This window comes from Lineus longissimus, chromosome 6 (assembly GCF_910592395.1).
Source record: "Lineus longissimus chromosome 6, tnLinLong1.2, whole genome shotgun sequence".
Classification (NCBI taxonomy): Eukaryota; Metazoa; Nemertea; class Pilidiophora; order Heteronemertea; family Lineidae; genus Lineus; species Lineus longissimus.
In genome coordinates, this window is record NC_088313.1 from 16,093,334 (window position 1) to 16,111,674 (window position 18,341).

General features: G+C 39.4%; 1 protein-coding gene across 3 annotated transcripts in view; it reads right to left on the minus strand.

Annotated features, from left to right (window-relative positions):
• Positions 1-18,341, minus strand: part of LOC135489187 (M-phase inducer phosphatase-like) — a 31,499-nt gene that overhangs the window by 5,757 nt on the left and 7,401 nt on the right. For all 3 annotated transcript variants that reach the window (XM_064774414.1, XM_064774413.1, XM_064774412.1), the window contains exons 5-12: positions 8,461-8,517; positions 7,443-7,485; positions 6,452-6,604; positions 5,096-5,239; positions 1,530-1,811; positions 950-1,186; positions 514-583; positions 263-363 (exon numbers count right to left, since the gene is read on the minus strand). In XM_064774414.1, coding sequence (XP_064630484.1) covers positions 263-363; positions 514-583; positions 950-1,186; positions 1,530-1,811; positions 5,096-5,239; positions 6,452-6,604; positions 7,443-7,485; positions 8,461-8,517 — 1,087 coding nt within the window. The remainder of the gene's footprint in view (positions 1-262; positions 364-513; positions 584-949; positions 1,187-1,529; positions 1,812-5,095; positions 5,240-6,451; positions 6,605-7,442; positions 7,486-8,460; positions 8,518-18,341) is intronic.

Below are 18,341 nucleotides of genomic sequence, written 5' to 3' on the forward strand. Positions count from 1 at the left end.
GATTATAATGTCTGCTGCAGTTGCGTGGATAAATCTAAGTGTCTTCCTCCTTCAGTCCGTTGGCAAGATTAAGATCTAAACATTGAGTTTGCCGATTGTCAAGATGATGTTGAACTCTGATTTGGAACATCCAAACCTGTCATGTAATATCATCTAAAACATGTTCCAGAAGCCCTTTTGAATGATCTTCATGTGTTACTCTAATGAAATTATGAAGACTTCCTCTCCAATTATATGATGCTTTGTGAGAGTGAGAACTTACCGTATCGGGTGAAATGTATTTGAGATCTTGATGTTTGCCTGAGGAATGAGGTAGGCAGAATGCTCGGGAGAAATCTCCAACGAGATCAGTTTGGTCGGCACCTTGAAATAGACAATAATCGAGTTGATAATACAATGTAGACAAAATGGACTGGTAATATCTATCAAGTGAACATCAATATTGACTTCACATAATGTTGGCAAAAGTCCTAACGCTAATGTTGTGCTTTTTCCTGTTCTGAATCAACTCACCTTTGTTGAGGGCAGATTTGATGCTGCATTCGTCCCCTGCAGATACCGAGCGTTGGAACTTGGGCACAATCTGGAAACAAATAACGATTCAAATAAAGGGTTGTTTCATGTGACTGTTTAAACAGGATGCTAGGCCATTCCTACGAATTCTTCAAGGAGGTGATATCACATGACTGGAGAGCATCATTGGGAACAAAATTTGAGATTTCTGGGCAATAATATCTGCATATTCAAGTGGAGATCAAACACAGAATGAGAAGAAGACACCTTTCCTAACAGTACCAGGTGCTACTTGAGGATGTTTCCATCAGAGCCTTGCATCAGAGGATTATCTCTGTCAATCAGACATAAGTAGGCTTCTATTACAAATCCAGTGAGTCAGTCGGGATAAGCATCATCTGGCGCCAGTATCATCCGTGGTTTGGGATTAACTCACCTTTGCCCTTTGTTGAATTTCCTTCGGGTAGCAAGGTTCGGCGTTGAAGTCAGACACACTCTTCCTTCTCTTGCACATCACCGGTGTGTTCTCATCAACAGGGGGCTCTGGGCGCTTGAATGATGTGAGGCGCGTGTTGAGGACGAATGGACTGCACTTGGGCGATTGTGGGAGGTTGAGCTTGGGGGCACTGGGACTGCGGAACAGGCCTCGTGGCATTGCCTTTCCACGCCTTGGCTGAAAGATCAACATATACAAATTAACAGAAATTAAACTTAATGGAGGTATCTGCTTAGAGATGTTCCACTCTACTAATACAATACTAGAAGATGCACAGAACTATCAATTATGAATACTGCACAAGTGTGGGTTCTAAAATTGGCAACTCATAAACATAGAAAATCTTCAACATGGGACTTCAGGTCAAAGTGAAGAATTTTGGATAATCATAGTCTGCCAAGAGAGATGACTGGTGTGGACCTTTCCAAGGTTAAAACCAAATTTGCCTCTGCCAGAATTATGGAAATATCCAACTCTGAAACCTGCATATGGCTTAACCACGATATAATTTGCTACTTACGAATGGGGGTGAGATCAGTTGTTCTGCAGGCTGTCTAGGTGATTTGGGATGGATTAACGGAGCATTCAACAAACTGCTGAGGCCCTTCACACCAGAGTTCCTGACGTCATCCTCGTCATCTTCAAGGTCGATCAATTCTAAGAATCCATCATCGTCTTCATTACTATTGGTCGATTCGGCCGAGTGCGCTCGCTGGAGGGGGCTGCGGCAGCTGGTTAAGGACACTGTGGCTAGCGGGGACCTGGCACGAGGTAAGTCTTCGAGGGACGTAGATTTGGAAAACTGGAATGGATAATCATCTATATGATTTACAAAGAAAACAAAAGTTTGTCCAGCTGCCCGACTGAACTGGCTAGATGGACACTTGTGACCTGGCATGGGTTGACAGAAAAGTTTCAAAATTTAGTCAAACCTCAATGAGGGTTGTCTAGACATTTATGCAGCATGCTTTTGAAAACTTTTCAGGAAGCTGAGAGATCAGAGACATCTCGTGTTTAGTACTCTCCTGACTAGAGTCAACTTTTATCAAAATCAAGTTCTTGACGAAAACATTATGATAAAATCATAACGTGATGATGTCATGAAGGATACACATGTCTATTTGACCTGATGTTATAGATAACTGGCGAAGTCTGTTCCTGTGACTAAGCCAGTTGACTTTTATAGATAGGATTGTAGGATGACCATTTGATGTCATTGTCATACTAATTAGCACCAGTATTTACTCATTATTTGGCCTTTGAGAATCATTTTGAAAAAGGTGCATGATCTTTTACACAAACGGTGTCAAAGGGATATGATATTGCTGAACAAACGCAAACCTAGCTAGCAACATAAGTGTGTTTTGATTATCAAACTAAGCGGGCACAGAATAATCAGATAAACGGCATAAGTCCTGTAAATCTGGACTCTTGTTTTATGCTCCCCAACTTAGGCAGATGATAGCCTTTGCCAACCAATCCAGACCACCAAATAAGGAAGTAGGCCATTTTCTGTTACCTGGCAGGCGATGGACCGAAAACAACTTTTTCCACAGATTTCATGTAACTCAAAAGTTTTTTCAATGATTCCAAAACAGGAAACAAGAAGTTGCAATTAGAAGGTCTATGTATGAAAAGTGACAGCTTATTGAAAAAAATTGTCCCATTTTAATAAGTTGTAATCATGGTTGTTTTAAAAGTTCCAAAATAGGAAGAGACTGGCACCCAGTGGGGAAGTGGGCCTCCTGAAATAGCCAGGAAATCAAACAGCCTTGGTGTCAGACAGTTGTTTTTGAAATTCCAGCATCGGCAATCACACTTCAGGCATGAAATAAAGATATAGAATTCGATTGTGCCAAAGTCAGACACGCAATCAGACAGTCCAAGGGTTGAAATTTAACAAATTATCAGGTCCTTTTGAACTAATTTCACAGTTGTTTTTTAAAACTGCGGAGGAGGAAATCACCTAAATGAGTAACATACAAGACGTGGTCCTTGAAGTACGTCAAGGCAGCCACATGTAGACAGGCAACCACACCATCCAAGTGTAAAATGTAACACTTTGCTCGAAATCTTTGGACCTTTTCTCAGGCATTTTCACAGTTGTTTTTGAAGTTCCGTAAAAGGAAATTCAACTTGGACATCCAGCCTGGACATTATGGATTAAGGGAAACCAAGATATGAGTTACATGTCAGGAATGAATTGCAATAGCAACGTCAAGCCAACAGAGCAGTTGTGTTGTTTTCCCAAACAGGGTCAAAAGCATTCGCACAACAGTACTTGTTATTTTCAAAATGAAGCACATGTCTGAAATATATTGCAAACACAGCGCACACCGCTCAGTGAAAACGGTAGGACAGAATAGGGGTATAATGGACCCAAGGTCTTCATCAAATAGAACTCTGTTGAGACACTCAGACAACAGTGCAGCTCTGAATTTCAACAAGTCAGGAGAAATTGCAAGCCAAACACCGCAGAGGGTGGCACTGGTCAAAGAAAACAACAGGTTTTCATGAAATAGAACTTCAAGTATCAAGTGCAGAGTAAGGTGTTTTGAAATGTATTGCAAAGACAACACGGTAAAGGGTTGCTCCGTCTTTTAGAAGATGGATGTGACATTAAGAGACACTACTCAGCATGCCAAGAGGAGTCGAACAACTTTAAAAGAGCAACATGTACATGTAGTTGTCTTATTTTTATAATATTTTAAGATCTAGATTCCAGGCAAAGGGACATGCAGTTTAAGTTATGGGCAGGACTTTTCATATTTGGGACAAATTGCTCTAACTACACAAGTTTTTGTCTTTCAAAATCGTGTATGTGCAGTGGTCCCAGACAAACAACGTGTCATGAAAGAAAACAACAAGCCTACGTACAGTTGTATCATTGTTTTTTAAGGGTCATTAGGACTGTTCCTTTTTATTAATAAGGGTTTCTTGGAATAGTCTGAGGTGTATGCTTGAACATGAGATGTCGAAAATAGCCAGGGTGGATTTCTCACCGTAGAGGCCAGTTGGTTTAGGAGTTACAAAGGTGGAGTAGAGGGACCATTGTTTTTAGCACATGGAGGAAATTTATAATGATTTTGGCACATGGGCTTATGAATGACACATGGGAAGATGAAATGTTAAAAACGTCATACGGAAAATTTTGAAGAGTTTGATAATAGATGTGACAATTTACGTTGTTTTATGAATATTGGATGAGGAGTTGCCTAACTGGGGGTCTTTGTCACCAACTGTGTTGAAGTTGAAGGAAACACTTGCACAGGTGTCATTGGACGTGCAGATGTGATTTCTTATAATTTACAAAGCAAGACTTTTCCATTGAAAAGGAAATCACAAAACAAAGACTTCTTTTCATAACCATGACGTCAAATGCCAAGACACCTGGCCCATTTCAAACAGGTGATTTAGTGCAGGTTGGGATTATTAAGGAATGACTTTTCTGAACCCATTTCTATGAAGAAAAGGGGAAGGCTTCATTGAAAAGGAACAAAAATTAATCATAATCATAATTCCACAAATAATACGCCAGCACACACCACAGATTTCTTGCAGGTGGAATATCCATTCAGATATAATAAAAGAAAGATCTGGCCAGATTAATTTGGGATCAAATCTGTTGCAATCTTTCAAATATTCAATGGTAACCAATAAACAAGGCCGAAATTAGTTGGTGCATTACTTTTTTCCAAGCTCATTAACTTTTAAGTTCAAAACAGGTGGCAGAGGAACTTAACTGGATTTATATTTGCATAATTTCTATTGGGCATCTGTCATTTTCAATTATTTCTTCCAAACATGGACCATTACCTTCATCTTAATACCTCTGCCCCTCTCGTCGCATGGTTGAACTGCACTTAATTCAGTGTGTGACCTCAGACCAAGATTATATTTATCATCCCGACTCCTAGTCTTGGAGTTTTGTCTCAACTTCATACCTCCTTTGGACATAAAAAACTTCAGAGGTTAAAATGTCATTTAGCTGGCTTGAGTTAAACTACCATTTTGATGAAACTCCACGTAAAATACCCCTTGATTGATTGATGAGAGGACACTGAAACTCTTCTGTAAGAATCTTACCAGGCTAAGAGGCGGCATGCTTCCTCGCTTGCCGTCGCTGGGCTTGCAGGGCGAGTATCTGAGTGGTGAGTTGGAATCCTCGCCTAGCAGTCTGTTCCTCTTTGGTGGGAGGCCGACAGGCTCAGCAAAGTGGAAGTCATCATCCTGAAGAAGAGCACATTTGGATGATTACATCTTAGTTATGATACAGGGTTTCTGTCTGGAGTCAATATGCATTTGTTTTTAAGAATTTCCCCCCAAAAAACCATTCATAATTGCTGCCAGTACTAGATCAGTTATGTAGAATAAGGGTGTTTCCTAAACACTTCGGTTTGGGTCAGAAAAATCAAAATAATTAGACAGGAAGTGATAATCCCAAGAGCTAAACGACACATTTCCTTCCAATCAGACCAAAATAAAAAGTATATCCAATCAAATTTACTTCCATTCAAATTTGCTTCCTGTCAAATTTTAATGCCAACACTTCACTTTTTTCTTTAATTGAAAAAGGAAACGCCTTTTGTTAATCCTGATGATAATCCCTGAATTTTATTCATAATCAATACTAACCCCGAATTAAAGTATTTATAATCCAACAAATCATTTCCGATCAAATTCACATTGTTTAATTTAAGTAATTTATAACAGTTAGTTTTTCACACAATTCAAATTTGTGAACCCTCAAGGTTGGACTGTTTTTTTTGCTTGGGTGCCCTCAGGAAAATTTCCTCAAAGTTGTTAATTAGGGAATAATAACCAAAATGAGCATTAATAGCCCATGGTCTGCTTGTGAAAAACAACTGATCTGAGGTAGAAATCTCCTGTCCTGGATGCTCCAGGATGTTCACACCCTGAGAATCAGATTGTTCTAATGAATGATCAAAGTCAAGTAATTACTCTGATGGCCCACCCTTTATCTTTATAAGGGAATGCCTAATTGCCTAATTGCACTCATAAATTATCACATCAATACAATGGTATAGACAATTTCTTCTTCAACAAACAATTGGGAATATTCAAACACGTCTTTACGATGTCAGCCGAGCTGGATTATTTCACAGTTTTTACTTCAGAGATACATTGAATGAGTTTCTGTTCCTTTGATCATGATTACAATGTTAGCTTTTTTAATCAAACATATGAAAACAAACGGATTTGATACCCATACTTGTCACAAACTCTTTTAAAGAAGAGAAGACAGACGTCTCATCCATTTTGCAGTTTCCTTTTCCTTTTAGAGTTATAAGTTTGAAATCACCTGACTTGCAACACCAGTTCTCTATCAGCATATCCACTCAATTTGACCTCGGTAATCAGGACACCACTTTCAGTACAAGGGATGTCCATATTAACAGAGAGAAGCATAAACCCACATACCTTATCTTTCTCACAACCAAGACCACTATCCTGAGAATTCTCCTCCTCTTCTAACTGAAATCGGATTTTGTTGGTGGAATCTTGGAATGGCCGAGTCTCAAATCTTGATGACTCCTCCAATATTGAAGTAGGACTCATAAACGATGATAAGGGCTGAAATGATAAATTGTCTTGCAATTATGTATTTGATAGCATGGCTTTTTTACATCAGAATAGCACCACAGTCAAATAAGCATATCTACAACTGACTATTTAATTTGCAAATATAAATAATGGTTTTGATAATTGTCACAGCTGGTTTGAAAAGAACCAGTCTAAGAATAGGCTTTTGTCTTAAAGCAGTACAACCCGGCCTACAATACCACCAATTACCAAGGTCTTGACCTGAGATCAACAACGGCAGGATGAGGCTGTGAAAAACGTCCTACTCAGTAAACAAAAACAGTTTCTGTGCTAAGAGGGTGTTGTTGATTTTTTCTATACTGAGCCTAGATAGGCAATATTTGATATAGGCTACGAAGGTATAAGACCACAGCCTGAACAAATACAAACAATTTCATGTCAATAATATACAATATTTGTTCTCAAATGAAGTCACCGAAAAATGGCATAAAATAGCATGTAATATACTGAATGTTTCAAGTAGATAATTTTCAACTGATTAAAAGAGAATGCAGCCACTAGGAACAAGACAACTGACAGTGACATTCTGCTTGATTGATTTTTCAATTGAAGTAAAGTTGTCAATTACACCAAGAGTTGATAAAGACTATAGTCTTTATATAATCTTGATTAGCTAATTACACCAATATATCAAAACGATATGTAGTCGCTAATTTATCCAGTAAAACACAAACTGAAACTGTCAATACAGATCAGTTAGGATAATTCAACCAATGCAATCATCTCCAATAAACAAATGAACAGACAAGTTTTTCAAAATGCTGCAAAAAAGATGAATTATTTTAAGGAATAAAAGATTTCAACTTACCGCTTGTGACATGGACTTGACTCGTCTGAGACACGGGCGATACCTGGAGGAAATATCTGTGATTAGTTCACCGAAATGGGTAAAGTTGAACTTAGTTCCAGGAGAGTCAGCGTTCAAAGCCTCGATGGGCGAGTAATCCATTGATGAGTGTTGGTAGGTCAGGGTTGTCGATGGTGCCGGAGTTGAGGTGATGTGTTCCATGCTGATGACGAGACAGTTCTGATGCTAGTGTGAGCGAGCCGGTGAATTTATACAATCGAGGAGGAGTTGTTTGTTACAACTGAAACACAGGTTTCCGACTAAAAACGGCTTGGGTAAAGTCCGGCTGGGCCTCAGGAGCGTTTGATAAAGTGTTCAAAATTCCAAAATGATTTGTATCCTTAGTGATATTGTTGAGCTTGGTCCACACTCGCAATGATGCTCCAAGCTCAGATTGACGTTGACTGTGCAGACCAAAACAAACTGGGCCTATTTTATCCTCTGGGCTGCTCTCTCATTGGACGTGGCTATCCACACTTAATTAGGCCTAAGGTCCTATCAGGCTACCTCCAGCTTGTCAATTAGGCCCTCATTAAGTTAATGATCATAGAAATAACAAACAATACACTACACAGAGATGGAGCTGTGATTATTGTTTTTACACTAATTACCATCTTAATTACGTCTTTGCCTCATAGCCCCCTGCCTGCCTGACCTCAGGCCTCGGCTCAAGACCCCCACCTCCTCAGCGTCATGGTCCGTGCTCAAGCGTCTTTGCCACAAGCTGTGGAGTTGGGGACTCAAATCCTGACGACTCTACTCAACATGTGAATGGAGCTTAAATTGTTTATGCCATTATTTATCATAATAAATATTACTGGCAAAAAGAGGCAGGAATTTTACTTTAGTTTCTTATGATACTTCACAATCTAATTTCTATTGTCTAATTGATGATGTAAGTGGTCTCAAACAAATTCATCAAAAACCCAGTTTCTGGAATCAGATGAAATAGCATGTTGGGTCTTCATAAACATCATACCTTCTTTGAAGATCTTGATTTTCCTTTTCTTCATAATTCTTTGTTAATGCCTCAAATCTGAAAATACAGAAATGACAAATCTTTGAAATAAATTCGACGATGTTGTTTTAAATATCACGACAACCCCTTATCATTCTATCCACCGAGTTTAAAGCTGTACCTTCATTTCACGATTTACAGTACATTTCCTTAAAACCTGAAATAAAAGCACTGTATCAGGTTTACTTTGATGGGAGGTTGGGGGGGGGGGGTATAAACTCTGAAAAAATGCTCAGGAACGACATTGATGTTGTTTTACTGCAGAAATGTGGTTTTTTTAAACATCTGTTATTTTTGTTTGTTCATCTACAACTTAGTTTTACTAATTTTATTGACATTTTGTTATAGTTACTATTTACACTTTTACAGCTGTTTAGGATGGGAAAAAGCTGACCAATAGCAAGCCTTGCAACTGCCCACGCTTTGAATTGATAAACAAAAAAACAAAACTGCTCAAGCAGAAAAAATAATATGGGACATCACCAAAATTGTTCTTATCAATCTAGATAAAACTATACATAATGATAATCTTTACAACATTTATAATAGCCATTAATAGTTAAGCCCCAAAAGGACCCTCACACATTATTTCGAGGGGCTTAACCCTTCACACATACACTGAAGTATATTGTCACATTTTATCCTATTTTGCCAGGATTAGGATTAATCAAGATGAAAGGGGTTAATAATTTCTAGCATTGTTTCAGAAAATCAGCCTTAAATGGTTGGGGAAACTGTGTAGACGGTGGATGTCATACACAGGTCTGTATATGGGGGGTATGGAGGGGGTAGGTTTACCTTAGAGGTGTGGACAGTAATCTCCTCGACAAGGATTCAGATATCCAGAAGTGGGGTACGATTAAAGGGATTAGGCAGTTTAAAGGGTCTCCATGTGGATTTCTTATTCATGGACCAGATTAACCCACTGGGTAGCCACATTGGTTATTTGTTTCCAAATCTTCTGTTTTCGTAAACATTTGAGAGTGTGCTGGCTCTCAGGCGGACATGGCATGGATGGCGAATATTCAAAGGGTCACTCAAATGGGAGGACAGGAATGGATTTGAAAATAAATATTCTGCCATATCTGATTGCGGGGTTAACTCGATGTACCGAGTGTGGAAAACAAAATATATATGTCCATCTTCACAAGTTTAATATAAAGTATCTCATTAGAAAACGGCAAGACTCTGCAAAGAGATGGGATAAGGCAACAATTAGATTTTCTTCTACTGTGGAGCAATCAAACTTCAAAGGACCTCCATGTAAAAGATTGTGTGAAAAACATACCAAAATCATCAAAATGAGACATCAGTTTTCTTTGTTTCGACTCCAAGAAGAAAAACTTGATAATTGATTGTCTTGGGCAGTTTAGACTTAATTAGAACTTCAAAGACTTCAGTTACAAGGATGCAACAAACTTCGAAGATGAACAAATCAAACAACTATATTAACAAGTTCGACTTAATTACAACTTCAAAGGCCGAAGACAATTAGCTACTTCACACTTGTTTATAATGGATACTGTAATTACAATTAATTGTCTCTGGATGAGATATTAAATGTTGCTCAATGCAACTTCAAAGTGCCTTGGTGTGGAAAACAAATTAGACTGTGTCATCCATATGGTTTGGTTGACTTTGGTTTTAACTCTGAAAAGACAATAAAGAGACAAATTCGATAATTAATTGTCTCTGAGACAGAAAAAGTTTGGGATCATTTTGAACTTCAAAGCGGTCAGTTGCTAGGATGTTACAAACTTTGGTGATACATACAATTCGAAAACTTTGGTGTCAATGAACTTGAAACCATGAAAGACAATATTCACATATAATTGTCTCAAGGACCAGACCATGTTTTTAATCACATACGTCAATAAGATAAGTCAATATGTGCCAAGCATTTTAAGGAACCAACCCTTTCAATGAAGGGGACCCCTTAAAACAATTGGGCAAATTAAAAACAATACGGACGCACAACATAAACCAGGGTGTAACCCAATTTTACAAAGCTCCATAAAATTCTCAATGCTCAATTACCCTGAAATCACAACCTAAATTTGCTGAGACAATCTCATAATTCTTGGTCCCATGTGTTTATAATGGGTCAAATATGTATGTCTTGCCTCAGCTGGTAAGCCCAGTCCCACCCAACTCCACCCAATATTTCTTTATGCTATACTAATTAACATGATTAAATTCAACCATTCTAATTAACCATCTAATCAAAGTTGTTTTCGACTATAAAAACATCTCTAATATTTGATAGTTTACTTAGATGAATAGTTGAGAATTGTTAAGAAAACAATGATATCATGATAAATTTGTAACTAATTATAGTACCTAACTACTAGAATCTAAAAACTGCATCAGCTTACTAATTAGCATGAGTAAATTAATGAGTTTATCTAAGGGTAAATTGAAAATTGTGATGTTTTTATTGCACTTTTGAAATGTCTAGGATTCATTTGAAAATATGTTCTTTGTAAATTTTGTTGTGGCACAGCATCAAAGAAGCCCAGCTTGTGACAAAGGCCAATTTGTAATTGAGTAAACTGTCTTATAATCAGTGTGATTTGACTCTGTACCAACATGGCTGTGTTTCTTTACTTGGAAGACGTATAGTAACATCCCCCCAAAACCTTTTTTTGGATGCTCCTACATGAATTAAGTACCTACACCTACTGACAACATCCCATCCACATAGCCAAGGAATGTTTGGAACTCCTGGAAGGTAGGAATTTCTATACTGGTAAGCTAGCATTTCTTACATTTTTGCATTTTGTGTTATAACATCCACCACTTAGATATTTCAGCCATTTCAAAAATATCATATTCCCAGTTTATAAATTATAGGTTTGATGGAGAAATGTTGCCACAGATACTCAAGTACTAAAAATATTAATCAACAACTTTCTAAATCTTGTCATTTATTTCCTGGACGCCACTAATTAGTTATTGGCAATGTGACGTAAACATTTTTGTCATTCACTCAAATTCAGTGACACCTCAATGGCGGAGACAGAGGAAATGTCTAATTTGCCTCATTGGTGGCAACCACAGCCCGGGCCAAAACCAAGGGTGGCCTGTACTTGGCATAAACATCATTTTAGACCACTCAAACCTTATTTACACCTCTGCAGATTTCAGGTCTCCCTTGAGTAACTGTTGTCTTTTGCCTGGTTGAGTTTTGAGGGTTGCTTGGTCCAATCCTAAGGACACTGTCTGAGTCTGCGTATGACCCCGGCCTATGGGCTCTCCATTGTTTCAAAACATCATCGACACCTTTTTCATTTGACTTGAGTTCCCAGCTTGCTTGCTTTGAGAGATGCTTGGTCCAATCTTTCACCAAAAGGGACATCATGTCTTTGTACATAAACGTGTGACCCCTTGCCTCCCTAGGAGGCCCAGACTTGCCATAAACATCATATTGGACAACTCAAATTCATGGACACTTTCGGTAGGTGTTTGCCTTGTAGATGGAGGAGTAATGTGAAGTTCTGAGAGACGCTTGGACCAATCTTAAGCTGGGAGGACATAAAGTCTAGGTGTGACTGGGACAAAGGACAATAGATGTTACCAGTGATGTAGACAAGGATTTAAACTTACAGTGTACAACTGTAGTTGGTGTTTGTTTTATAGTTGGTGCACGCTTCCTCCACAGAGGGTATAAACATTGCCAGTCTTTTTGAGGGGGTCCCAGGGCAGCTTTGGCAAGGAAGATTTAACCACCATACATCCATGGCCAGGGGTCCTTGCCATGGACTGGCCAAATAAACAACTTCGCCCCAGCCCACATCACAGACCCTGGATCTACAAACATGTCCGCTTTGTTCACAAATTTATACACATGGGCGGTGGAAGTCAACAAAAAACAGGTGTAAATTGTCCTGATAATAAATGCAATATTTCCCATTGTATTTACTTGCTAATCACCCAAGGGCTGTGTCCTCCCACCCAGAGCTAACTCTCTTGTCTCAAACATATGGCTCATTCACATTATTTCTGTGTTATTTTGAATTTGCCAACCGAATGCCAAGAGATAATAGGTTATTACAATATTTGCGTGGATTTGTTGAAGTCAATAAGAATAGAAAATGTAAGGTCTCAAAGATTTGAATTGATACTATGGGGCCGTGACAGATGGTGGACCCAAGGACAAGTTTATTGACATTTTGATTGATTGCATACAAAAACTGAAAAAGTGTGCAAAAATTGCCAACAAGTCCCAAAAAGACGACAGGGAATGAATGAAACACTTTGAAAATATGGCAAAAGTTGAAATGCTAGAAAGATTGACGATATGTATAATGGGCCGATTAAGACAGGAGATATGAAAGGTTTGCGATTATAGAGCCTTGTGTGTCAAGATGCAAAATAGCAAGCGATGCCACCAATTGTTTTTTTCAGTTATAATAGTTCTCCACCACGCCACCAGATGGGAGCACCAAACACCTGATCCCAAAACATATTTTTCACAGGTCGTTGCACCCTCTTCAAATTTGAATACCAGGTGCCTGCTAGAACAAAAGCATGATCACAAGCGGAAAAGTGTACCATCTGTTCCAAACAAGTGACAATTCTTTGTCAACAGACGGGCCTGTTCTTTCAGGGGTGCTTCACAAGTGGCAAGAAGAATACAGTGTCTCCTTTTGTGGTGATGCTGAATGATATTTTTGAAGTGTCATCATTGGAACATAGGCATCCTATTCATGATTGTCTTTGTTTTAGAGAATCATTAAACAGCACTGGCAGATAGAACAAATGACTTTGAGACAACAACATCTGTATGGTCTCATCCACCCATTGCGCCTGATCTAAAAGTGCTGGCAGTCTTTAGTTTTCTAATCAAGGGTAGACCAATAATGTGGACCAAAACCAAGATGCTTTTTATTGCCGACCAGCAATCTAAGATCTGTGGTTCAAATCTAAGTCAAGGCAACTAGATTTTCTATGTTCTGCTTCTATACACGATATCTTTTGGTTCAATCAGGAAGTTGTAAACTTTTTTCTTTGACAAAAGTCTTCCAACCAACCCTCGGGTGTTCCTGAAAGCTTGCCCTTGACCAGTGCAACCCCCTCATTTATTTCCTGTAGATAACAATCAATATATGATAAACCCAAATTAGATCTTCCAGAAGAGATCTTCTACCGTCGCTCAAGTGGCCCAGAAACTGTCACAGCAACAGAAAACCTGTCTTCCTCGCTGAACTTTTCCTCCCGTGTCAATGCCAGAGCAATTCAGCGTCCTCGGATACCAGACAGATCGGCCCTCCTTGGCCACAATAGATGAACCTGTTCCGTGATATTTATCCTTAAGAAATCAACCTGTTGTCGGTGATAACCTGCTTAGGGTTTAAAGATGCGGAACAGGTCATCCAGGAATTAGAATGCGAGGGTCGGAAAAGACAAAACCTCTTTCAGTTTTGTTCCATCTCAAGTTGACAGCAGCATTAGTACATTTGTAAGAGATATTGTCCGTAAAATTATGAATTTCATCGTTTTTGGGGTCAATTTCCTTTGGAAAAAGGACTTCCTGTAGCCAGGCAGGTCGAGGGAACAAACCGAGCGCAGCCATTCATGAAGTACATGATAGATGAAATTGCCATACACAATGCCTGAATAGAAGAGAACCTGTCCCCCTGGATATTTTGGTACAGGTGCCTGCGAGAATAGAAAGGAACTGTGATAAATTCAGCTATCCGCTAGTTGCTGCCCAAGAAAATAGACTAGGGGTTCTATAAAAGCACCATTCATTTGCTTTATTTGGTCGCTCCAGGCATGATTTTATGGAGCAGTAGAGTTCACCGTCAGAGCACACCTTCTGGTGGTATCAGTAGTAAAACCAATACAGTTTCTAGTCCGTCAGTTTTAGAAGATAAAGCGTTGTTTATTTTCAAAACTTCTCAGGGAATCTTTCAAATTATTTTACCTTCTGAAGAAGTAGAATTCTGGTTCAAATTACGTGTAGTTCCGGCGATCACTTTTGGTCACCACAGAAACGCCATTCTAAGTTGACAATATCAGGCAATCAGTTTTGTAGGAGGAAACCAGGCAACCCGGCAAGAAACCTATGCTGTAGAACTAGAAGAGAGTCATTATTATAGTGGGGAGTCAAACCCAGGACCTCAGAAGTAACAGGCGAAGAATATTGTCCGTGTATCATGTACAGACATTTCTAGTTAACTAATTGTTCTGCAGGTGGCTCTACTGGTATTTCAAGGAGGGTACATGTATTCATGGACATCTTGACCTTCAATACTTGGAGTCTGATGTCAAAGCAGACTCAACCGACAATACCTCCGACAGGAACCCACAAACCTCTTGATTTTCAATATTTTTAGCTATAGTTGAACCTCCCTTAGTGGACGCGACGCCAAGGAGTACATGCTGAGAGCTTCTGACAACTTTCGCCATAGGCTTGAACGAATTTACCTTACAGTATGGAAGAAAAAGACAGTGTCCATGCAACATTCCGTTGAAATAATTAACCCCCACACCTCTTCATTTTCGTTACTCGAAATTCAAGTACTTCTGGTTGAAGCCGCCAGTATTTGAACAGTGTTCCCCCTATCACAATCACAATATACCCCCAGGCAGAACATCTCACAGTCAAGGGGCAGTATAAATACATTCTATGTACTCTTCACAACGTTCTATTATGCTTGTCATGAATGTGGCCCCACCGCTGAATATCACGAGTTCAATGCAACAATTGAGAATCTCAGATGCTGAACTAAAGTACCATGGCTGCTGTCTCTGAAGTACTATTCACGTCAGACAAAGCCCGAAGTAATACGGGTGAAGGATAGGGGAATTTTACTGGTGATATTACATATCATCATCAATTTGTTAACCATAACCCATTTCTGTCCGATATGAAGACATTGTCAATTTGGGGTTGAATCAACCAGTATTGTTTGATCTGTATCCTAGCGACACATCTAGAATCTGGAATTGGGGTGTATTTCGTCATTCTTGTGTCTGGCCGAGATACTCAGTGGAGCATTAAAAAGAAGGTGCACGGACAATACTTTGTCAATAGTTTTGAATCAGCAATGCTCATTGACAGTCACAGTCCTACCCCAGGTTGTTGTCACAGCAGTAGACCTTAACCCCCTCTGAACCACTGGGAATAGAAAATGTGATCTCATTCAGGCTGCAATTTTGCCTCCCAAGGAAATCTCATGCCGCATTGGTATTCAAGTGACTAAAGTTTTCAAAACGTTTTGAAACTTTTCTTGACCACTGCAGCACATCCTCCTGGTCCCTCACCTTCACAGTACTAATGCGACAGACAGAATTTGTGCATACTGAGACAGCTTGCAACAAAATCAGTTGAGACAAGGCTTAAGAGCTGGTCTTAGCTCTTGAAAAGATTGAGAGTAAAGAACATCATACGCCTTAAAATGTGTACTTGGATAACTGACTAGGGAGTTTGCTGGCGGGTCTTGAAGGCAAGAATACTAGTACATGCTCCCTGCGGAGGGCTTCTCCATCATGACACCACAGTTGATGAAGCCAAGTGAACAAGCCGACATCGGAAGCCATTTTCAAGGAGCAAAGCTCAAACCGGTTCTATCAAGAAGCTCTGCGTCTCATCCAAAATTGCCAGACTGCCACCCACTTATCAAACCGAGCGTGAAAAGTATATCACATACTATCTACAAATACATAAACATCAAGAATGTTTCGTGTACAGTTGCCAGGTCTGTTGGCTTGGTAACTGCTGTCACCAACCATGACGGCACCAACTTCTTTTGTATTTTGTACCAATGATACAAATACACAGAGACGGCCAAGGAATGGTTGTTGAATAGATTACGTTCTGGATGGCGCACTATGAAAACTGAAGGCACTGGCCTGGAAATACCCAATGCATGAATGTATTAACTTCAAGCGCAAAGTAAACTAGTTGGTTCAAGGAAAGATAAACGTTTCATTGGCCAGATGACACCTCAAGTTTAAACATTGGAACCCTGACTACTTCAAAGTTTTTGCATCAACTTAGTTTCGCTTGAAACAACAAACCAGACCTTAACTGAAATTTGTGTCCCCTTGCTGATGGACATCACTCTCAAACACTGAATCACATTTTCATTTGCAACTGACAACTGACAACGGCCAATCTCTACTCTAGAGATAAGCAATGATAACCTTTTCTACTTTTCTGTGAATATCTCTCATGTCATATCAGAAAGAATATGTTAGTTCGAATGAAAATTGAAAGAGCTGCCATGAATCCTCATTAGGGACAGCAATGCACACGACAACCTCATTCATCAATAGAAAGTCATGTGTCAACTGAAAGACTATGGCCAAAGGCAAGACCGACCCCCAAAAAACGAAACCCTTGTCTCATGTGAATGGAGAAGAGCAAGAATTTCCTGCTCAATATTCAACCCTACTAATATGTTTGGACCCATCCTACTGGGGGCTATGATTATGAATATGTCTAAGACCAGAGGGGGACAGGGTGAAGCGAAGGTCAAACCCTGAAGAAGGGCCAAACTTGGAAAGGAAACGATGCCTCGCACGATGAAGTGACCCTTTTCATAACCTACTAAATTTATGAATTTCATGATGAGAGGGTCGAAAGGGATTTGATTTGCTTCATTATTCTGCCTGGGGTATCTATATTCAGGCTAAAATTATCTGAGAGGGTTCGATGGTCAACTATTATTAGGAGATGTCACCTGGCCGTCTGCCTTATTTAGGCGGAGAGAGATTCGGACACGAGGTGAAACATCGGTTAGTTAGGGTCAAACCAAGATGGCTGCCAATGATGGATGCATGGAGTCAACCTTTAGCGTCATCTGAATCAATCTCAAAATAGAGTGATCTTTTATTTAGGGAATTCCTCCAAGATGGCAATGAAATTATAAGATGAGTATGATACTGAGAACTAAATCTTCTATGATTTCCTTCTGGTGACAAAGTGCTTAGAAAAGCTTGGCATGATGCCATTTTCTGGTTCCAGCCAGGTTTGGTTGCTTTATAGCTTTAGCTTTCTTTTTGAAGACAAAGTCACAACCATGTCCTCATTGAGTCTGGGTTGGATAATATCACCACCTCGCCAATGAAATTCTTGTGGCCTAAAGATTTAACAGAAATAAATTTCAGGTAATAGTCGCATGATTTAGATGTTAAATAGGCCAGAGGCAGCTCAGCAAACTTAGGATTTCCAGGTTGGATTAGCTCCATCTGCGTAGGAACCAGAGCTATTTCTAGAGGTGCCAGACCATCCTGTCAACCAATTCAGGTTAGCAGCCACTTTTATCAGTCAAAGCCTTGCATTTATTCAACCCCTCAATTTATCACACGTCCCTTCACAAGGCCGGCGCTGATAATTTCTAAGTTCACACTTTTAGGTAGGGTTCTGAATTGGGTCTATAAGTGTGTCAAGCATGGCTGAGTTCTCCTCCTGACAACAGAGAGCAGGAGAATTTCATTTAATACCAAGCATACAGATGAGTTTGGTTTATGGCGGATTTATGAATTTTTTATTACCTGGAACAAGGTCGCTGGGTAAGTTTCCTGAGAGGAACAAGTTTGACTGCTGAATAACGAAAGGTTATAAAACAGTTTTCAATCATACCAGGCTGCATCCCTGACCATTCAAAAACAGGATAATGAAAGTGTTAACCATTTAGATTTTGGTACAGTGACACACCCAACCAAAATTTAGGTAGAGCACACTAAATGCCATTAACACATTTTTTAAATCCTTCAATAAACAATTTTTACAGGTTATCTTGTAAAGAGCAGGGTCACATTTCCCTCCGATTGCATGACTGAACAGCATCATACCCCCAGGATCCAGTAGGCGGGAAAATCATGCAGCA